This window comes from Perna viridis, chromosome 3, assembly GCF_037379345.1.
Source record: "Perna viridis isolate PV_CMFRI_1.1 ecotype Kerala chromosome 3, ASM3737934v1, whole genome shotgun sequence".
Lineage (NCBI taxonomy): Eukaryota > Metazoa > Mollusca > Bivalvia > Mytilida > Mytilidae > Perna > Perna viridis.
The window spans coordinates 42611811-42636075 of NC_142447.1; the positions used below are offsets into that span (position 1 = coordinate 42611811).

The 24265-nt window shown below is 31.1% G+C and overlaps 2 protein-coding genes across 3 annotated transcripts in view; both read right to left on the reverse strand.

Annotated features, from left to right (window-relative positions):
- Positions 1 to 3531: 3531 nt before the first annotated feature.
- LOC148622345 (homeodomain-only protein-like) lies at positions 3532 to 7626 on the reverse strand. Its single transcript, XM_088572194.1, has 2 exons — positions 7219 to 7626; positions 3532 to 4399 (listed from the first exon to the last, which is right to left on the reverse strand). The coding sequence occupies exons 1-2, from the start codon at positions 7384 to 7386 to the stop codon at positions 4322 to 4324; spliced, it is 246 nt and encodes an 81-aa protein (XP_088428320.1). The 5' UTR covers positions 7387 to 7626; the 3' UTR covers positions 3532 to 4321.
- A 7208-nt stretch (positions 7627 to 14834) lies between these two features.
- The window catches only part of LOC148622346 (uncharacterized), a 37486-nt gene continuing 28055 nt past the window's right edge, over positions 14835 to 24265 (reverse strand). Inside the window, exons 7-9 of one of the 2 annotated variants that reach the window (XM_088572190.1) lie at positions 23301 to 23457; positions 21471 to 21561; positions 14835 to 16542 (exon numbers count right to left, since the gene is read on the reverse strand). In XM_088572190.1, the coding sequence (XP_088428316.1) occupies positions 16426 to 16542; positions 21471 to 21561; positions 23301 to 23457 (365 nt within the window). In that variant the 3' untranslated portion in view covers positions 14835 to 16425. The remainder of the gene's footprint in view (positions 16543 to 21470; positions 21562 to 23300; positions 23458 to 24265) is intronic. The other variant, XM_088572191.1, reaches the window with a different exon arrangement.

Consider the following 24265-nt stretch of genomic DNA (forward strand, 5'->3'; position numbering starts at 1 on the left):
GAATTCATATGTTTTATGTGAATAAAAACTCATTAAGGTGGTTTATTGGTTCTTATACATAACTTGATCTGTTTTACAAGAACTTGCTTGTACATCAGTAATTTGTGAGTGTTTACATTGCAACTATCGTCTATCATATTGATTAGTATCTTAGATTTTTTTCAAGGTTAATGAATTTTGTTTGCCTGATTCTAACTAGGAGTAGTACCATAGATTTGTCATTAGTTATTGTTTTAAGGTCTAATTGATACTAATTTGTCAGTTGTTATTGTTGTTAGGTCAAATTACTACCTTTACCTGATATTTACTAGGAGTAGTACCATATATTTGTCAGTTGTTATTGTTTTAGGTCAAATACCCTAACCTGAATTTTACCAGGAGTAGTACCATGGATTTGTGAATTGTTATTGTTGTTAAGTAAAATTAATACCTTAACCTGATATTTACTAGGAGTAGTATCATAGATTTGTCAGTTGTTATTGTTTTTAGGTCAAACTAATAACCTAACCTGAATTTTACCAGGAGTAGTACCATAGATTTGTCAGTTGTTATTGTTTTAAGGTCTTATCTGTAGAGAAATACTTTGAATGGTACTTGACTGTTACTTGTATACTTTATGACAGTAGTTCTGAAAGTATTTATTGATTATTACAAATCAGTTTATTTACACAGGGATTATTACTTAGAAGAAAGCCCTGTCAGTTGATTGATTTCTGTAGAATTGTGAAATCCCCTTGTTTGTTAAGGTTTCATTTGTATACCAAAGATATTGATTAATTTTCAATTACATATTGTGTTCTAGATCATTGAATATCAGAGTTATTAGGTGTATTTAATTTTGGGTTTTGTTGAACTCTATTATTGCTCTTTTTTCCTGTCAGATTACTCAGTTACTGAGTTCATTGAATTATTACCATACTTGAAAATAGTATATGTATGAATTAATAATCACATAAATAGGCATTGTTCTATATTTTGATTTAAGATACTATTTTTTTCATATTTTTTCTTTTTGTACATGGTCTACCACAGTATGTTCATCCTTTAACAAACCACTCTTAATCTAGAAAAAAAACTCATAAACATCTTTGTGGAAGGAAGCTCCCTTTGAATGTTCATTTTTTTCTGATTTGTGTTTTTTGACTCAAGGGACTTACAACCAATAAAAACACTGAGGGGTGAGACACATTAATTAACAGTGGAATACTGCTTCACTGAATTATTCCAACATTTACTGGTATTTATTGACAAAAAATAACTTGTGACTATGTAATATTTATTTACCATTCTACATTATAAGATGCCAGTCTTAAAAGTGTCTTTATTAGAGATAATTTTGTACCAAGTGGCAAATAAGGGCAAAAAAAAAACAGATATGGTATGACATGAGTACTTATTACAGGAGTTCACTTCTTTGTTAAAAGCTACTAATGCTCAAAACAAGTACTTGTAATGTGTACCTACTTGTGTAGAAGTTCAGAGACAGTATCTAATTTTAAGTTTTTAGGTGCACACCCACTGCTTTCAAAAATTTCAAGAGTAACAGGCTATCTCTATATACACTTGAATGCATCAGTTTGTAAAATATGGGGATGATTCAGATGTAGTAGGTGGATATTGCCGCCTACCACTTACTTTTGGAAGTACAGGATGCTCAGTACTAAAAAGCTTGTTTTTGACAGACATCAGTACTCATGGCAAATGTCCTGTCAGTACAGTATCAACCTTTGAAAACTTAGGAAAAGATACGAACAAAAAGCAACCATTACTGGTTAAGATCTTTCCCTTCCGAAAGACCTTACTGGCTTTCGTCTTTTTTTCAACATTTACTTTGACATGGACCTGTTTCATCATCTTTCAAGATATCATTACTGAATCTGGACCATCGATTAATCTCATTTTGGACTTTTACAAGATGACTCTGTTAGGGATTCATCATCCGTTATAGAAGTTTCCCCCCTTTATTGGCATTTTTTCAACATGGTCGCCCTCTTCTTTTTTAAGGATGTCTTGGTCATACTTGGTTAACATATACAAAATGTATATGTCATCATGTTCTATAAGCAGACGACCCAGCTAAGGATTTCATCTTCTTCTTTTAGAGTTATGTCCCTTTGAAACAATTTCTTTCAATTGCTCATACCTTGAAAACATAATAGATAGAATCAATCTGAAAACGGTAACAAGTACACAAACAGATGACCTAATTAACAAACATAAACATGTATTTTGTTATCAAATTTTATGGGAATAATATCCCTTGAAATATCATACTTAACTTCTGAAAATTTTATATATTGAAAACTGAAAGCTATAGAGACATGGGAACGTTACCGAAGAGGTTTGGTCCATTGACCTTTCATTTGCACCCAGGGTCAATGGTCACAGAATGCTACTGCAAGTTTCAGGCCTTGATATTAAGAAAATGATAAAGGATAAGTGCATATATACTGCATATGAAATGACCCTCTCGATAAGCTCTACATTTTGAGTTCAAGTGTACAACAATCCAACCGTTTGTTTAAAAAAAAATATGACAATTTAATCATTTCATGTGGCCAGATTTGTGACCTTGACGTGATTGTAAGACCTTGACTTTGTAAGTTTTATCAAGGTCAAGTAATCCCAAGGTTTGTGTTGAAAGTTGTTCGTCTTTACAGCTTCCGGTTCTGGAGTTTGTTGTTGCATCATATTTCAGTTATTCATTGTGCCCAAAATGGGCTCTTAAATTGCCCATTTGTTTTGTTCAGTGTGTTGTATATGTACTACAAATTATCATACAGTTTTCAGATTTGAGATATCCTGGCTGTCTTGTTTTTGGATCTATTGAAATTTTAGTTTTTAGAGCAGGGGTATATATTTCAAAATTCACAACAGATACACAAATAATCTTTACACAGAATGAAAGATCTGCACAAGTACAGTTGTTTGGCACAATACCAAGGACCAATATAAAAAAAAGGAAACTACAGCGATTGTAAATTTTCATATTTTACAATGGTTTTTCTTCGAAGGTTAATTTGTCGTATATCAAATGAAAGGTTTTAAAGGGTACCTTCGAAATATCGATGTTTTATCCCCGAACAATAGGTCGGGTGTGGTCAAGGAGTGCTGAAAATAAAAGTGTTTTATTTTGTTATGTTGTCTTATATCAAATGAAAGGTCGTAACAAACACATTAAAAATACCAATTTCGTTTTACCAAAAAGAATCATATTGGGGCTTATTAGTGCAAAATGCTAATGTTCGTAGAAAGTGGGGTTGTTGCATATCAAAGGCCATCAAGTGTACATTACAGAAATCATGATAAAAACCTGGAATGTTGCATTTGGCAAGGTCACTAAGTGCATAAAGGAATTTTTTGTGACGAATAACTTGTTTTTTTTTATCAAACAAAAGGTACATAACATGTACATTACAGGGAGACAACTTTCAAGTGAAAGACCTTTCAATTGTCAGTTTACAAACAATTGACGAACTAGTGCGATTAGTTTTCACTGCGATGTTGCTGTTGTTAGAAAAAAAAAACAACTTATTTACGAAAATATTTAATAAATATCTTGAATAATGTAAACACAGAAAATTCAACATGTGTACACTAATATAAAAGCTGTCAATCACACAGCATAACTTTAGGTAGAAAAACACACAATTTGTCCCTGAGGGGGTAACTGGTATTGCACATTATACACATTTCCGATACACAATGTCCATATAAGCAAAATTAATTACATGAAAATTATCACAGGAGCAGGATAGGTTTTCTAAGTGAATCGGTATACATTTTGAAAACCTGTTCTGCTCTTTTGAAAAAAAAAAAAAATACACAAAAGTATTGCACAATCATTGCCATTTATGACCGAACAATTTGTTGGATAAATTAAGAAAATAAAGTTTACTACCATTTATGATTAAACCAATATAGTAATACTGAGCAGTTAAGTTCCTCTCCACTTTTCTCTTGTTAAAACAAAGTACCTATCCGCATATTTCCTTATTTTGAACGTACTGATCTACAGTTGGGTCTGACCTATTGAAATAACGAAAGTTATAAACCAGGTTTTGTTACAAGACTGTAGCTAGTAAACTAAAAAAAGAAAGCAAAATGTTTACACTACAACCCAATCGCAGTGAATAAAAACAGTTGCAAAATAAAAAAAAAAACTTCCCATGTCCATTCCATTTTTGTTATTGAAACCAAAGTTCACTACTCAGTATTTTGTCTTTAAATGCATGCATGAACCCCTTAGACTAACATTGAATTAAGCCAGTCAATCAGTTTAGACATATAAAAGCATGTTATAGCTGTGGGGATGCTGGAATTAATCTTTCACGGAACCACTGTTGGCGGGTAGACCTTGTTGTTGTCTCCAGCAGGCCAGTCGGTGTTGATACCATTTCTGAAGAAAAAAAAACAACAGAATAAGTTCTAAAGTATAATAGTAACTACTTCAGCAGTGCTAGAGATTGTCTGGCAAGCGTTTTTCCTACTTTGCGACACCTTAAATTGTAGTATGAAGGAACGGATTTCTAACCTCTTATGTTGTAGGAATAGATAGTCATATTATATGTAACAGAGAAAAAACACATGCTGGGCATCTCTTCTAAACTTTGGCTATATCATATTTATCCCTATCATTCGTGTATAATTTCTGTCAAGACTGCACTTTTTTTCAATTAACTTCACCTGGCATTCTTTTTTATTTTTTAATTCAGAAAATACCCTTTTCATTTGAAATTTAATATTATACCCCCTTTTGTATAAAAGTACTAATTATTGAAATAATCTGTGGTTATGTTCAAAACAAGTGAAAAACACTATTTTGTTTACCGATTGGTAAGATTCTCGTCTCTTTTACACTTTCCTTCTGTTTTTGTTACGTTCAACGATATCCTTTGGTGAAGCTTGAGTTGTAATAGAAATTCAACAATTGTTTAAATGACAAAAAGTCTATATTTACAAGTTTGTGTGGCCAAGTCGTGTTACAAACCTTCCATTTTTTATCAATTTAATGAAGTGTTACCAAGTTAGAAATCATTGAAGTTCGTGTAGTTTATTGCTAAGTAAACACGGAGGCGTTAATAAGACTTTTATTTCTTGTGAACTGTTACTAAGTTAGATAAACATGCTTGCAAGTGTTTAAGAGTATGCAAAAGTAAGGCTAAGAACTTTCACTTTGTCTTAAAAGATCATCAAAAATTCAAATATCAAACCCTTTAAGGTCAACGAAGTTATTTATGTAGTGAGAGCTTGCGCACCAAGGCCTGTTCAATAAAGGATTTTTAAATGGAATTGCACATTGATGTACATTTTGTACATCAAACACAATTTTGATATAAAGTTTCATTAATTACCAGCATAAATTAGAATCACACCAGGGTGTAATACTCTCATTATATTTCAAACTTTACACGAAAGCCACGAGTTATGAAGGTTACGTACTAAATTTATGTAAATAAACTGAAATTTAATGCCCGGTTTGGTGTGATTAAAAGAAATATCAGTACTGCTATTTGTCTTCTCTCCAGGGTTTACAATGTTCAATGTTCCTAGTTGTTAATTTGTCAAATATAAATAAGCCAGTTACGTTTCTTGGATATCTTATTATGTAATACTCCATATCTACATAAAGTAAGCATTGATGTAACAGTTTCTAGATTTGGCTTTCACGAAAAAAAGATTCTGGTTTGTAACTAATTTGGGTAAAAGGGTTAATATTACAACAGAGATAACTTTTATATTATTTAAGTTGAACAAAAAGGTTGTCATTGCTTATACATGGACGACGTTTTTAAGAGAAGCAGTGGAGTTTAATTCCAGTTTAATTCCAGGCGAGACATTTTTGTTGGAAAATTTTGTAAATTTCATACGAAGCAAAAAAAGGAGCAAATAGTAGCCTTGAAGCCACCACTTTTCAAAATCTCTGGATCCGCACCTACACAGGGTATACCATTAGTTTAACTGCTATCTGTGTCGTCTAAAACTTGAGAACATGATTATTTAAAATCGAGAAATGATGGGTTTACCGTAATGACGCATTTTCTTGGTAGGGGCATATAATGTGTCTGTATATTTTGTAATTTTTTGAAATTTGTCAATTTATATTTCTGAGATTATTTTGGAGTTTAACAGAAAGTTTACGCATACACGTACGTTTTTTTTTCATAATTTTCCTCCAGGCAGAAATTATTAATCACAAGAAAGAAAAGCCATTAGATGGTTATTGAAATTTAATGAATGTAATTTTATTTCATCACCATATTCTTTTACTATAGGATATTTCATCTTTATGGAAATTGACTTTTTATAATTCAAGTCCATTTTCTCTTGATAGGTATAGATCAAACGATACGGTATATAATGATTGAATTAAACCGTAAACACTATTACCAGGGGGAAACAACCTGTCCCCTTAATTTATCTTTATTACAGGGGCACAGCTATTAAAGGTATGAAAGTATGTTTGTGGTGGAGCTACAGGGCCTGGAAAACTCAGCAACATCTTCAGACTTTTTTCATCCAGTTTTTATAGTTTTTAACTTTTTCGGGGATTTGATTGTTTTTTGTGTTTTTTTAAGAATGCACTTTCACTTCGCATCACACTGCACCTTCCCGAGCCCCCTTTTCTTTTGATTTGGTTAACAGCCAATTCACTCTCTACGATAATACTAATTAAAGTCTGCATTAACACAGTCGGGTGTCCTCATTAAGACAACAGTACTGATTCATCATATATTATCTATGTTATATGCACTGAAATTAATTAACAGATCAATTCTGTAGCCTATCTGTCTCTGCTCTCTTCGTTCCTAGTTAGTCATGGCTCAATTCTCCTCTTATTTTCAGAGATAAAAGAGAAATTATCAATGCACCAGATATAATAAAGGCAATATCGATAGAGTCGATTGGTTTCTTGATTAAAGAGGTGACACGGCACATTTGTCAACACTCTAAATTATTCAATACATCGCTTTGTTACATTCACTCTCGTGTAGAAATTATTTTACACAAAGACATGTCAATAAGTAATAAAAATCCATTTGAACATGTCGACATGTACCCGTGGGAATGTCTCGCTTTGGTGCAACAAACTAATTCTAAACTGAACTGGGTTTTCCCATATTTTGGTTATAAACTGAAACATTAGTACAAGAAAATTGAAAGAATTCATTGCCAATGAATTGATGAACGAAAATAAATGTCATTTTATCATCTTACCCTCACATCGCTTTCAGAAAGACCTGCTTCAGCTGACATTATCGTTATATCAAATTCATTTGGATTCCTATTTCTTTGAAAATTGTTCTCTAAAACCTGCTCTTGCTCTGCTCGGATCCTGGGCAATAAATTGGTTGGAGTCAGGTGCGCCTGAAGCTTGTGTGACATTCTGTAAGCCACAAAATCGTCTATTTCAAGTGAAATTAATCCATATCTACCTAAATCCTATAAAGTATACACCTTAAAGTTTTACAACTTGAAAATAAACGTTAAGTCACTACCGGTATTTAAAGTAAATATTATCTTTAAGTGAATTACGATTTCTATAATCGGATTGGAAAGTCAACACAATAATTTCTTCCGAGTGATATCCTGCGCACGTTTGCTCTGTCAAGTGATAGCTTCGATAGAATCGTTTGTTTATGTTAACCAATAAACCGTAACCAACCTGAAGACTAATGTTATATGTTCTGTGTCTTAGTACAAAGCAAGATTTAAAATAATAATTTCCGGGTACTTTGTACCAACATATACAAAGGTTAGGGCTATAAACAAGAATAAATCAATCAATATGTTGATTTTATGCAAATAGGGGACATTATTCAATGATTCGCTGTGGTATTCGCCGTAATTATGTGACCAAGCCATTCACAGGGTGACGATAAAAGGCCAAATTAAATGTATATGTCATTCTTTATTGGGTCGAAATTAGAGGTTTGGTGTGCATTTAGGATCTGATAGCTTGACATTCAAGCAGAAATGTGTCGGGTATTAATTGGTATCGTTTTGAAAAGGTAAAAATACTCGAATGGGAGAAATAATTTGCGGTTCAGTTAGTTTTTAGGTATGTGCACTGAAAATGAAAAGTACAATCAGTCGCCGATTATTCCCCATTATCATTCCATGAAAGTTACACAGTAACTTCCATAATTATCTACGGAAAGGAACAAAAACAGTGACCCTTTAACTCATCGGAGTAAATCATTACCCAAAATCATGCCAAGTTAACCCACTTCATTCGATTGATTGAGCGCAAGACAATGTAGCGTATCCTAACAGCTGATTGTAATCAGATTGGAAATATCCGCCATAAAACGTTTAACCATAATCAATCAATCAATTAATCGATGAAGTGTGACTTGGCGTTAACACACAGGCATAGATTTCATAAATTTGATTTTTTTTTTTGGCGTGGCCCAATTTTGTACCTATTTAACTCAAAAATGGTTAAAAACACCACTCTACCTCGTTAAATACTTATTAAACTGAATTTCAAAAAGTACACATTGACATCTAAATTATAACAAGAGTTTCTAAGAAGCCTGAATCGCTCACTTGGTTGATTTTTTTGTTTTTCATGGGCACTGACTCTAACAAAGAGCCATCCGACAATTTTGACCCAATGACGCCTTCAGCATAGATATTACCATCAGGATCATTTCAATTTAAAGTTGTTTAAAGTTCTTACAGTTTACAAGATATTGACTAAAAACTGCAAAAAGCCCCCATTTTTCGCCTTAGCATTGACTCTTAACAATTTGTCCTGCATCTTTGACCCAAAAAAACTTTTGTGGGCCTAATTATAAGGATTATTCATCAATTGAAAGTTTTTCCTATTCATAATAGTTTTCAAGATATCGCAAAAATGAAAAAAAAAAACAACCCAAAAACATCAAGGAGTCGTCCAACAACTTTTCCCCCAATGGAGACCTTGGTAGTAGACCTTGTCATAAGGATCATTTCATCAATTGTAAGTTTGTTCTTTATAGTTTTCAAGATATTGGCAAAAGCTGCATAAAACTTGATTTTTTTGCCTTTCAAGGGCAAAAACTATAACAAGGAGTCATCCTACAACTTTGACTCAGTGACTTTTGTAGAACTCTTCAAGCTGAAGAAGTGAGGCCTAATTTATTTTACAATATCTTTATAGTGACTTGACCCCAGTGGTCTAAAAATAGAAAAAGCAGCCATGTTTATACGCTTGATCTATATTATCGATACCATTTTTAAAGAAGATACCCTATGGATGCTGTTGACCAATTTTGGTAGTAATCCATTGAGTGGTATCGGAGAAGACGTTTAAAGAAAAGTTAACGACGGAGACGGCGATGGACCCCAAGTGGTGACAAAAACTTACATGGTCTTTAAGGTCTTAGTAGCATTTGTAAGCTCTAATTTTCATAGCCAAATGCAAGCAATTACCACAATGACATCATTTCTCAATTCCAAGAAAACCTTTCACATACTGGCTATACTGATGTTCTCCGAAGTTGGGGAACATGTTTTAACTATTTTTTTTTCTAATTTTTTTGAAAGAATTCTTAGATGTGCACAATGGTTTTGAAATTTCAAACATGGCCACCATCCAAACTTTAAAATAAATTGTGAAAAAAAATTACAAAAAATTGCAGAAGAATCAATCTTGGTTTAAAAATTAGTCACCATAAGGGCTTCTGATCAGCTGGAATCTAAAAAATGGCTGCTGATCAAAAAGTTTAAAAAATCCAGAAAATTCATGGAGCCATAGAAACTGATTTAAAATGCTCCTCAGGCAACAAGCAAGCACTGGAAACATCTTGTTACGCTGTTCATAACAATTAAATCTAATTGCTTGATTTCTTGCAACTGGATTTGTATTATATATATACATTTACATGAATAAATGAATTTTGTTTTTTTTTGTGGTTAAATTCTCCTACACACATGAAAAGATCTGAAACAAGGTATACCAACAGGCCAACAAGAACAAAATCACTCTTCAAACTTTTTATTGTTTTTTTTTTAAACATACCACTTTCTGGAATATTCAAACATTTTGTGATTTTTTCCACTTTTCCCTTTCACAAATATCATTTCTGTACAATAAATGCACTTGTTTGAGTTGTGCACTACACCTTTATTTTTGATGTACAATTGATATTTTTAGACACTACAGAACATGTACATTCCTCAGAATTCCTGAGATATAGCTACAAAGTAACTGTAGTGAATGTTCATATAGTGAGCAGAAATTGATGTGCTAGTATGAGCACAAGTTTATGATAACCAATACATTTCTGAATTTCAAGTTTCTTCATTTAATGCTTGAATTTAGAAGTGACTAATAATATGAATTAGAAGCTTCTAAAATATTTTCTGAGTATTTACTAATCTCATACAGTAAATTGGTTATCAGTTTTTATCCCCTTCTCATCTTTACAAAACAATGCAACAAAATATGCAAGCCAGGCATGCAGATTTTGTAACAAAACAATAATATACATTTGGACTTGTACAAGCATGATACTTAGAATACAAATTTTATAATGTAGTCTTGAACATCCACTTGTAATAATTATTTGAATAGCAGTGTTTGAAAGTAAAAGAAAGTATCCAAAAGTTCTTCCAATTAAGGATACACACTCAAATTTAGATAAAATCTTTGTTAAAAAAGATTGTTTTCAGCATGTATTAATCAAATTAAAACTATTATGTAAATATAATAAATACAATCCAGAATTATTTAATAGATAAGTAAATGGATGCACAAGACTTAATCTGTTTTGAAATTCAGTGCCTACCTAAAGATCATTAAATCAGTACAAGACAAAGCAACAAAAATGCATTTGAGAGCATACAATCATGTCCATACACAATTATGGACACTTAATTCTAAATACAAAGGTCAAGGGTTACATACAACATATAGCTTTATAAACATTGCTGAGTTTATTTTTTTTAAACTGACCTTTTCCAAAATTTTCTTGCTAGCTGTAATGACTAATTTTTATCATCAATTTAAAAAGAAATAATTATAAGAGAGTTTTGGATCAACACTTTTCTATTTATTAAAAAGCTACAACAATTTTCTAGTATAAAAAGCCATCATGTTAATAGCTGAAATAACGAAAAACAAAAGAAAAAAAAAATGGAAAACACAGCTAAAAATACTAAATGTATAACATTATGGTTGGCATTGTGTTGGTTAATTTACCAAACATTCATTTATGTCGGTCTTATCAAAGGGTCAGAATAAACCGCATCATGTTAATAAAAGATATTTTCCAGTAATAAACCACATGGCAATGCTTTCATAATGCATACATTAACTTATATGTTTATAGACTAAAATGTACTATAAAACATTCTGGGTTCATCCAAACACTAAATAACAAAAAGAATCAAGCCTTTCAATACAGTGATCATCTTCATTTAAACCCAGTAACGAAAACAATGGTTATTACACCATTTTAGCGAAAATTTCAGTCTGTATAGATCAATCAAAGAAAAATATTCCATCTTTTTGGCTTGGGAATAAATCTTCTTTAAACATACAGACCTAACTTAATATAAATGTTAATAACTATTAGTTAGCTAGGACTCTTCAAGTCCTAATATTGACATCTTTGATGTACATCACCTTTTTTTTACTTAGTTTTCATTTATAACAACAGTATGATGATTATAATGATTCAACATTCAATCTCTTCACATTTTTTACACTTACTACAAGAATGAGGTACTACTGAGACATACATTTACACCACTTTTACACATGGAAATGAAATTTACACTTGTATCAAGAAAACTTCTGTTGAAATCACACATCATTAAAAACCTTATGATGAGTTATAAGCTTCCAGAGAAAAAATTATAGTTTAATAAAACTAAGTTATCAGATAAGATATAAAAGTATCCTAACAGAAGTGCTCTGAAATAAACATGAATTTCCAAATTAGAAAAATGTAAGCTAAATATGAATTTTTTCTTAATATCTAAAACAAATTTTGTTTATTCTATCCAATGGACTATAGTTATTTAGTAATAATAAAAACAGTATCATGTTCAATGAACAAATAATTCAAGGATACAAAATTTTATATCACAATATCATGCACAGCATTTTTAAGTCTACTTTATATCAAATTATGGTGAAACTGTATAAGGTATAATAAAGAACTGAAGAGTTGAAACACATTTTTGAACAAAAATACATAATACAAGGATATGAATTAAAATTACAGATTCGTGGGACTCAGGTAAATTATTGATATTACGTTGCATATAAGTGACATCTTATGTGATGAATGAATTACTATTCTAAATGAAAATGTAACCATCTCCAATGCTTCATCAACTAGTCTCTATTAAGACAAATGGGTAGTTTCTTGATTGAAAATAAAACACCCATAGACCAATAAAAATACAAAGGGCTTTCAAAAGTTAGCTGAGTAGCTGCCCAGTTGGTAAAGACTGCTACTTACTAATACAATTCAACCCCTATTTTGCTCAAGTAGGTTGCTAAAGGAAACAGACAAATTTACAAAGCAAACAAGAAAATGGAAATTGACAAAATCAAAAGTAAACATTCTGTTTCTGAAAAAAAAAAAAAGAAAAAAAAGAAAAAAAAAAAAAATGCCAAGGAAAATTGTGTGTGGAAACCTGCCCACTACTACTTACCTTTGAAAGCCCCGACTTAGTATGAAATATAAGTAATTAGCTAACACGTTTTTTTTTTTAATACAGTAACAAACAGTGGGTGGATTTCAATCCATTACTCACTTTTCAAGACCACACTTTAATGTCATTTGAAATAACCATCTTGACTGAAACAATTGAATCAAAGTTCTTGGCTAACATCCAATACAAGCCACTTTAATTTCACATCAAGGTTGGTAGACAGAGCAAATATTTCTTTTTTTCAAACTCATCTCTTAATTTTCTACAATATAACAATATTCAATTAAATTTGAAATCAAATTGTTCCGTCTACATTAGATTTCATTACGTTCTGTTTATACATAATCTGTACATTTCTGTTAAAACCTAACAATTAAAGATGACATTTAAACTTACAAATCCCAGTTTCTAATTTCAGTCTATTCCTCTCATGTTCGACTAGAGCTAGCTGTATGGTGACTAGATAATTCACTGTACAGTGTCCATCCTACTTCTTAGTACATATCCTATAAAGCTTTCAATAATGACAAATGACCTTTATGTCTTTTACTTATAAAAATATAAAACATTGATTGTATAATCATCTTTTATACCAAATACATGCACACTTAACCTTTTATACACAATGTCTAAAGATTTGTTCATGCATGTTGTCCCTTTTAAACATATGTGGCAGGGATTTGTTTGTTCTTACTTTTGCACAAAAGCAATGAAATTCTACGCTTGATTTTTATACTATTATCTATTGCACTATTTGACTTTTTATCTTGACAAAGAAGCCACACAATACTTTCGTTTTTTTTCCTTCTTATACCAATAAGTTTAAAAAAAAAACATGGTACTTCATTGCTTCTATGTATTTCATTGGAACAATGTTTAAAACATCAATTTGGAACTAATTATATATTGAACATAGCCAATTAACTCTAAGGTGTGTTAATAAAATAAAAAAATCTTTCAAACTTAACAATCATTATCAACAAAAAAAAAAAGAAACACAAACCATAAATAAATTAACAATCCTCATTTACACTAGTTCATTCAACACAAAATACACTGATAACAATTTGTCCACATCAAAGAAGGGACATATTTACTTCATTTTGTCACAAAGTGACTCAGTCCTTTTTATTCAAACTATTTTTAAAAGATTCTTATAGTGACTGAAAATAAACAGTTGACTTATTTAAACAGAGCACGAGTATAATTAGAAACACATGGAGTTCCTTTTCACTTTATCTAAACCATTAACGATTAACGTTGGTCTTACTTGTAAAATACAATAACTTTATCAAAAATAAAACTGCACCTCTTGAATTCCCCTCATAATGATTAGAAATAAAAACATTGTATAAAGTTTAGACTATGGAAGAGGGAGAGGGATAAAGTGGCTTGTACTGTTTCTGTTTAAGATATCTACAAACAATGACCAGAAATGAGCCGCAATGATCAGATATCAGAAGAAAAACAATAAAAACTAAATACAAAGATAACATGAATTACAATATTACTACACAATTATAACTATGACAGGAATATAAAATCGCACAATATCTTTTCTTACATTAATGTAATCACATTGTCTACATTTTACTAAACAATCACAAGATAACTCTACTTAAAACCTTTTTTTTTAATCACTAGATGTAATTACCAAAGGTCGAGGTACATTTACACGTGAAATTGACCCAATTTTTGTGAAAATTTATAGTCCAAGCAAATTACTGGACAAAGGTGGTAATCCAAAAGAATAGTTTAGTCATTCTTACATAGAAATCCTTATCAGATTTTACAAGGTCATCAAAATAAGTGAAAATTTGGTAACATTGGAAGTACATTACTGAAAAAAAAAGTCCTAATAAAAAAATTTGAAAATGGAATTTCACTTCAAAGTGGAAGAAAATCTGGTCAATATCATTTATTAATTCCAATATAAAAAGGGGCCAAAGTCACTCCTAACTGTACCTCATCCTTTCTTATTTATACTTGTTGACAATAGAAAATAAAAAAAAATGTATTGTAAAGAATCTTCTCAATCAACTTCAAGTGCCCTGACTAATGTAAACAAAACAGACCAAATATAGTCGACGTCAATTTAATCTCATTGATTGAACCAGGGGTATATTCAAAACTTCTATTCCTGCATGAGAGTTGTCTTTATTTTCATTTTGTGTGTGTTTTTTAATTAAAAATATTTATTCAATTTCACAGAATAATACAATTTTGAACAAGAAAATACATTTATAACTCTGCCAGATTACACCTTTGACAAATAATGATCAATTAATTTTTAACTTCTCTTTTGACAAATGAGTAATCTACAACAAATTAAAAAATTACCAAACATTTGGTAAGAACAATAACTTTTAGTAGGACTTAAGGCAGCACAGTAGATTTTTACTCAAATAACCACTAACTGAAAATGACCTTGATAAGAGAATCATGGCAAATTGAACAATGTTAACATCGAATTCTCACAGGATTTTAAACTCAATATTTAAGGAAAAATATGAATTAAACACCTTGTGTTATTTTAAAACTTCCATGACATTTTTATTTTTGAGAGTTTCAATGAAAGTGACGTTGACTATGATCAACCCTCTGTGACATCTTCAGACCAATAACATACTTTATAAAAAGTTAAATACATTCCATTCAGATGTATGAATAACACTATTTACAGGTAACACAATAAAAATATAATCTTATTAAAAGTCTAAAACAACAGCTGGTGACCATTTGACATAATATGAATGATACCTAATCAGCCTATGTCACTCATGACATAGATTTAAGTTACAATATTGTATTTTATCAGAAGCAACTAAATAGTATGCAATATAAATTGGCAGTCTGAAGACCAATAAGTATGCAATAGAAATTGGCCAATAAGCACTTTTATGCACAAGCTGTTTAATCTATTAATATCTAAATATTATTGGATTTTTATAACTTCTTTCCATTAAATCAAGTACATTTGTAAGGATACAATATCATAACTTAATAATATTCTTAGGATACATTTTTGTAATATATTTTTATAAATGAATTATTACTTAAAGTTTTCATAGATTCTATTTAACTCATTTAAAGCAGATAAACTTAATTAAAAAGCAATGACTTTCAACTGTTGAAGTCAAATGATCCATCCCCCCACCTAAAAAAATACAAATTATGTCAAAATCTGCATAAGACAAAGCTGAACAAACAAAGATTTTTTTCAAGTAATTTTTTTCTCTCTATACTATACTGGAAGCTACCAAACACAAAAAAATCTGGCAGGCTCAAATATAATGGAAATAATGAAAAAGTAGTTCTAGTTAATAATGGATTTCTGTGTCAAATTAATAACATGCATCAGGTCTAAATGTCATGAAGTTGGAAGAAAATGTCATGTTACTTCAATAACAAATATTTGTAAGACAAAATATCTATAAACAAAAAAAATGTTTAGCTATCAAATTTAATGTTCTTTTTCTGTTTTTGAAGTCTGACATAAAACAATTGAAATGCCTATCCTTTTTAAAAGAGATAACTAAAGGAAACAAAAATTAAAATATAATAGAAGCAATAAGTTTATATAATTTAATTTTTATTTCTTCCAACATCATGTTACTGTATAATGGTATTATTTTCAACTCTTAAAATGTTTACATAGATAAAAGAATAATAATAATACTAAAAAAAAAAACAAAAAAAAAACAGACTTTAAATGGCTTTACACTTTTTACACTGATACCGGATATGTATGATATTTTCAATGAATCATTATTGATCAGCTGATTTTGCCACAGATTTGTGTTTTGTTCCACTTGTTCTGTAAATTTTCCTTGATTCTACATATGAATGTGACTTTTCTAAATTTTGCGACTTTATCTTCTGTTTCTGAAATGGATAAACAAATAATTGAGGTTACTTCAGTGCAGTGCATTAATGGGACCACATTGCTGGGTGTCACCTTGGTCTCACTCAGCCTTTTTTGTTTTTTGTTTTTTTTACATCCAACAATACACTGGCATCCAGTGATTCAGGCTAATAGAATTCGGTGATTTTAAAGGAAATAATTTGCAAATCAATTGTTAAGGCTAGCAACTAAAATAACTTTTGGCATAATCTGTTGACTAACTCAAAAAATTTATGCATGAAAGCATTAAATGTTGCAAATGGTACAAGTGACTGTCACAACATGATTAGTACCATAATAAACAATAATACACCTTCGAATTAAAAGCAGAAAATAAAATATAGAAGCTTCAGAAATGTAGATGTTGCGTCTCTAAATTCTGACTTATCAAATGTAAAACCATTTATTCCTTCATCTGCAAGTCATGGTTCAGATTCAATTGAAACACAAGTAAACCAGGCTTATGAAAAGTTTGAATCAGATATTTGCAATGTCTTTGATCAACATGTACCAATCAAAGAGATGTATGTTAAAAACAATCAGTTCCCCTATATGAATAGAGAATTATGAAAAGCAAGCTATGAAAAGAAAATGCTTTATAATAAATATCTCAATGTCATAAATGCTAAATATTGGGAAAAATATAGAACAAAAAGAAATTTAGTAAATAAACTGAAAAGAAAATCTGAAAATGTTTATTTTCAAGAAAGATGTTAGGGAGGCAGTTAACAGACTGATTTTTGGAAAACCATCAAGCCATATTTCTCCAAAAAATCAAAAGGTACACAAAACAGAATTATATTACAAGAAGAAAATGAGATTATAACAAAAAATGAAGAAGTCTCAGAGGTATTCAATGACTTTTTTGTAAATGTTGCCAAAGAATTAGGTAAAGATTATAATTTTGATAAGAGTCTTCAGAAGATTGAAGAAAAGGACTTTAAACAGAACAACTTTGAATTTGTTCCAACAAATGAATCTTTTGTATCAAAGGTCACGGACAAATTTAATGTGAAGAAAGCAACAGGAGTTGATAAAATATCAGTTAAACTCATGAAATATGGCAAACCATCCTTAGTGCCAACAATAACTAAACTAGTTAACCATTCAATAGAAACTTCAGTATTTCCAAACAGACTAAAAGAGGCACAAGTCACTCCATTATTTAAAAAGAACGACCCTTTTACAAAGAGCAACTACAGACCAGTCAGCTAACTACCTATTCCATCAAAAATATTCGAAAAAGTTTTAGCTGAACAGTTGTCTACTTTCTTTGAAACTATTTTTGATAAATTTTTATGTGTATTTTGAAAAGGCCACGGTTCGTGGTTGCCAAGCAACATTATTAAGGTTATTAGAAGACTGGAAACAGGTGTTAGATAATAATGAATATGTGGCAGCCATTCTTATCTCTTATTTCTTTTCTATTTTATTCAAAAAGGAGATTGATACAACTATGCTGATGACAAAACGTTATCTTTTCATTCACCAAATTTTAATGAAGTAATAGATGTACTACAATCAGAAAGTAATATTTTGATAAACTGGTTTCACTTTAACTGTATGCAGGCAAACCCTGAAAAGTTTCAGGCCATAGCTGTTGGCAAAAAGACTTTTGATAAAACACCCACTTTTGATATTGGATCTGCAAATATAAGCTGTGATGAAACTGTAAAATTGTAAGGAGTAGACATAGACTTTAAACTAAATTTTAATTTCCATAAACAGAATTTGTGTAAAAAGGCTGTGCAACAGTTAAATATTTTAAAAAGAATAGGTAAAAACTTAAGCAAATTAAATCGACTAATGATATTTCACACATTTATACAAATTTTAACTTTTGCCCACTATCATGGCATTTTTGTTCAGAAGGTGATATTCGAAAAATTGAAAAAATACAGGAAAGGGCTCTAAGATTTGTTTATGAAGACTATTTCAGCATATGAAGATCTTTTAATCAAGGCAAAAATGCCAACAGTGTATATAAAAAGAACAATGGCAATAGAAATATTTAAAATACTTAATAATTTAGCACCTACTATCTTATCAAATATTGTTGAAAAGAAAGACCAAAAGTATAATTTTAGATACACAAATTTATTGCAGATTCCAAGTGTGAAAACTACTAGCTATGGTAAGAGATCTTTCAGGTATGCTGCACCTGCTCTTTGGAATTCATTGCCAGAATCTTTCTTGCAAATTTCAAATTTTAATCAGTTCAAAAGTCAATTATCTTTCTGGAATGGTAAAGAATGTACTTGTCTTGTATGCAAACTAGAGGCTCAAGAGAGCCTGAATCGCTCACCTGGTTAACCATTTGCTTATTGAAAAACTTGAGGAATGAGACAGCTTAAGTTAAAATCAACTAAAATTATTCATAGCATTTTCATGACCTGAACCAGAATTTTGCTAAAGGTAACAATTTTTTATTTTTTTTCAAAAACCTGTCTTATGACCCCTAAGTTCCATTTTTAGTATAGGCAACCATATCTATTCACGGATTAAAAATCACAACAGTCATTTTGAGCACAATACACTACAGAACCATTATACTTATTTTCATTCAATGACCTTAAATGGTTTTAGAGAAGAAGATTTTCAAAGTTGTATATGTGAAAAAAAAAACAACAACAAAAAAGCTGTTTCAGGGGTCGCAACTCCTACATTATACTCGGCGTCACATAAATAACATACTGTTAAAATTTGAATAAAAATATTTTCTACGACTTTATTGACACCTACCGTCGTTTAAATTGTCTTAAATGACTTGCTCATTCGTTTAGCCAAACGGCTTCTCCCTGAACAAGTCGCTTTTAGCTTAAATCATGCGTAACAAATCCTTAAGGGAAAATCCCATACTAATATCCGCCATGTTGGTTTCTACGGGGCGATTTGTTTACAAACGAAGTTCGTAAGTTCCCGTCGAACTCCGGTGACAATCGTCTGCTTGATTAACTTCTCGGTATTGTACGTTGTTCGCGTAAAATAAATCCGAGATATCCGAAATAACGCTGAAATGCATTCTGGGTTCTTCGGTTTTTGGACAAACCATTTAAATGTAAACAACATCTCCTAGCAACCCAATCACTGTAAACATGGCTGACTTTTTACAATGTAAATATTGGCACCTAGAATTAAAATCTGACCGGAATTTAACGATTCAATGTTTAGGGAGAAGCCGTTTGGCTAAACGAATGAGCAAGTCATTTAAGACAATTTAAACGACGGTAGGTGTCAATAAAGTCGTAGATAATATTTTTATTCAAATTTTAACAGTATGTTATTTATGTGACGCCGAGTATAGTCAATGAATGGTTGTGAAAATTTTGGCATAGGTCCTTCTCATGATGCTTAATAATTTTACAATATTTGCAAAAAAACTGCCATCTGACCCCTATGTTCTATTTTTAGTAATGGCGGCCATGTTTTTTCATGAATCAACAATCCAATCTGTCAATTTGTGTGGGATACCCTAAGGAACATATATGAAAACTTTCATTGAATTCAGTGCAATGGATTTTGAGAAGATTTTCAAAGTTGCACATGTGAAAAATGCACAAAAAAAAACTGTTTCAGGGGCCGCAACTCCTACATCACTTGACCAATTGTTTTGAAAATTTTGGCATAGGTCCGTCTCATGACGGTGAACAATATTACCCCGTCAGAAATTTGCTCAAGGCAACGGTTTTTGAGTTATTTGCAAAAAACTGCAATTTGACCCCTATGTTCTATTTTTTGTAACGGTGGCCATGTTTTTTCATGAATCATCAATCCCAATCACCATTTTGTGTGGGATACCCTAAGGAACATAAATGCCAACTTTCATTGAATTCTGTGCAATGGATTTTGAGAAGAAGATTTTCAAAGTTGCAAATGCGAAAAATGCCCAAAAAAAAACTGTTTCAGGAGCTGCAACTTCTACATCAGTTGACCAATCATTTTGAAAATTTTAGCATAGGTCAATCTCATGATGCTGAACAATACCACCCCAAAACTGCAATCTGACCCCTATGTTCTATTTTTAGTAATGGCGGCCATGTTTTTTTATGAATCAACAATCTCAACGATAATTGTGAGGGATACTCTAAGGAACATATATGCCAACTTTCATTGAATTCTGTGCAATGGATTCTGAGAAGATTTTCAAAGTTGCACATGCAAAAAATGCAAAATTTCAGGGGCCGGAACTCCTACATCAGTTGACCATTCGTTTTGAATATTTTGGCATTGGTCCATCTCATGATGTTGAACAATTTTACCCTTATGCCAGAAATTTGCTGAAGGCAATGGTTTTTGAGTTATTTGCAAAAAACTGCAATCTGACCCCTATGTTCTATTTTTAGTAACAGCGGCCACGTTTTTTCATGGATGAATCATTTTGTGCAGAACACCCTAAGGAACAATCATGCTAAGTTTAAAACCTGTCAGTCCAGCAGTTTCAGAGAGAAGATTTTAAAAATTTGTCCACAACAACGGATGCCAAGTGATGTCATAAGCTCACTTGGCCTTTGGCAAGGTGAGCTAAAAATTAAATAAACAATGATCTTCATAGATAAAAATAAATTTAAATCCTAGTGGTTTAAGAACTCATATCATGCAATCAACATCTTACCTGCACTTTAAACTATATAAAAGCACTAGGTAAATTGAGGGCAATGTGTTATCTAAGAAATGACCAGAAATAGGTGGTAAAGAGAACACTCAAGAGTGTTCTAAATTGCAATGATCATAGATAAAAACAAATGTTTTGTACTCATATTTTTGCGTACTTCAAATAAAAAAACTTTAGTATGAATGGCATCAACAATTTTCTTTCACAAGGTTGTTGAAAAATGGGCTTATTTTATGACAATTTGGCCCTTAATCTTTCAGAACAGTTCTTTTCAATGAACAAACATGCCTTACTCACTTTTGAGGGAAGAGAGAGGTGAGGAAATTCTTCTTCTTGCAATTCAAAATTTTCATCTATGTTTTCTTTGCTCTCTACAGGAATATCAGAACTGTCAAAATTAAGATTAAATTAACAATAACAAATAAACTATTACTTGTACTGTTATAATTTTGCATTAAAGTTGAGTTAAAAGTTTAAAAACAATATATAGTAAACATACCACATTTTAGTTAATAAATTTACAATAGGTATATTGTAAATATACTATCTATATTTACCCCAATTAAGAAAATGAAGGTAGCTTCAAACTAGACTAGCATTTCACTTATTCCAAAAAGTTTATTTCCAATCAATCTATGCTTTTTTTTGTACACAGGAAGTTTCAAGTACAAAAATAAGAAATTCATTTTAATAATCATTTTACAGGCAAGCTTGCCTACCCCTTTCTAATGAAAAAAGTAAGGTTCATTGTTTATCCTAAAAAAAAAAAAAAAAAAACAAAAAAAAAACTGATCTTATCATAAATGAAAATCATCAAAATGACCATCGGGTCGGTCTTTTCTTAGCTGGGTCATCACATTTTTCTTCACAACTATGTTGCAACAATTTTTTTTACTTTTTTTTTTTTGCTTTTTAAATGAACATTTCTACAATAGTTTCAGTCAAATAAAAAAATCCAGAAATCAGACCATTTTTCAAAAAGTTTTCCATTTTGTAAGAAATCTGACAACAATGGGAAGGGCCTAATATGGCTTGAAAAATAGTGAGCCTTACACAAAATCATAATGGAAGGCAACTCTGCAAAGGATTTAAGTCTCACTATCCACTTCTAACGTTTCCATTACTTTACATGTTAAAAAAAGTAATTTTCAAAGTTTCAGTGTGAATTCCCAGGACATATGACATCTTAAAGTTGCATACCATTGCGAAGCTTGGAAAATAAGGCTTTCAAAATCATTACGTCAATGGTACGATGATTGTAGAAATTCTTCACAAAATTTACTTGAATAAATAAAACATTCACATGAAATCCACATTTTTACCTTTTCTGCTAACTGACAGCATGGAGGCCAATTACTCAAACATGTAAACAATATTCATACTCCTTTGTAGTAAATTACATATATGATTTTTAAGTGCACATTCTCAGCTTTACTTTGACTACTTTTAATTAGAATACACACAAATAATACACTTATAATGCATAGGTCTAGGTTCAGTGTTTCTTGGTACTACATAGAAGGGGTGGGGTGGTCTTTGACCCGGAAGTGGTTAGTGAGACCTTAATCTAGAAGAAGAACTGAGAAAAAAGTTATTTTTGTTCACTTTTCCCAATAATCCTTGATAGGGAGAAAATTTTGTAATAGATAACTTAGACAAAAAATGTCAATATTGTCATTTTTTAAAACAGAATGTACTTAAAACTTCTCCTTGCCCTTGATGTATAGATTAGGCCCAATTTCAACATGGAACCAGTATGTAATAATATGATACAGGAGAAATGTAAAATAGGTAAAAACATATTTATGTTCTTAACACCAATCCTCTTTGAAGCAGCTTATCTCAATAAAATTTTGATTCCACTTTTCAAATGTACCCTTCTGAAGTCATCATATCACAGGAGTTTGAGATAATCATCTTGGTGAAAACCCATTTTTTTTTTTTGCCAATTTGCTCAATTGTTTCTACCCCTAACATATTAGATCCATAATTTTCATCATAAAAATTTTTTTTGGACTCTTCCATTTAGCTCTCTTTGGGAGTAGTTCGTTTCTATTTTACATTACTACTGTAAATATATTGTAATAACACCAAATATACAGACTTATCGGGAGAACAATGACTTACACATAATATCCATGTAAAAATGGGCAGAGTTCACCTTTAAAACACTCTCCCTCCTCCCAAAATCTACAAGTAATGCTGGACAAATCATGGGAAAATTTACAGTCACTTCTTTTGCAGCTTCCTTCCATGTAAAAAGTACATGGTTTTTTACCAGTTCCTACAAGATACAGGATAATATATTTAAAAACTGAACTAAAACAACTGAATCATTACTATACACTACATAAATTGGAATCAATTTGAATAAATACATGTGAATGTTTAGACATAGTTGGATTTCCTCAATTAATTTTATGTATTAGGCCACACTTACAAATATTTCAGTTTGCACTAACCCGACCCTGATTTTCATCAATGGGCAGGTAGCTAGGCTTTTTTTTTTTTTTTTTTTTTTGAATGATTGACCAGGCACTCATATAAAATCAGAGCTAATCCATCCACGCCTTGCCTCCCCATAACTCTCCTGCTATTTGAGTGGTTTTGATTACATTATTAATTGTTCATAGAATGGTACCCACAATTCAATGGTTCTTGTTATCGAACCATTGAATTGTGGGTCAATATCAACAAAAATGAAAGAATGAGTTGTTTTCATAACATAGGACAATCCCTGATGATGGCAGGCCTATATGCACATTGAATTGATGTGAATGACTTAAATAGTAGACGTCATAAATTACCGCCAAACACTAGATTAGTGTAGAATTGATGCATACAATAAATTATGATAATGATATCTAATGGATTTTTAGGTATGTAATACTAATTATTTTGAGGAAGTTCAATGAACAATAAATGATGTAATCATACCACTCAAATAGAGGAGAGTTATAGGGAGGTTAGGCGTTCATTGGGTTTCATTTTTGTTGGAATTGAATCAACGGTTTGATTTTGTTGTTTTCGGTATATTTTAGCAGAACAGATGATGACAATGTGAATCTGTCCATCTTTCTGCTTCCACTCGG

Bases quoted from the DNA above. Each gene is read 5' to 3' on its own strand.
- LOC148622345 (XM_088572194.1), bottom strand. From the start codon at position 7,386: ATGTCACACAAGCTTCAGGCGCACCTGACTCCAACCAATTTATTGCCC. The intron at 4,400-7,218 runs GTAAGATGATAA...TTTTTTCTTCAG, and splicing joins TTTCTGAAAGCGATGTGAGG to AAATGGTATCAACACCGACT.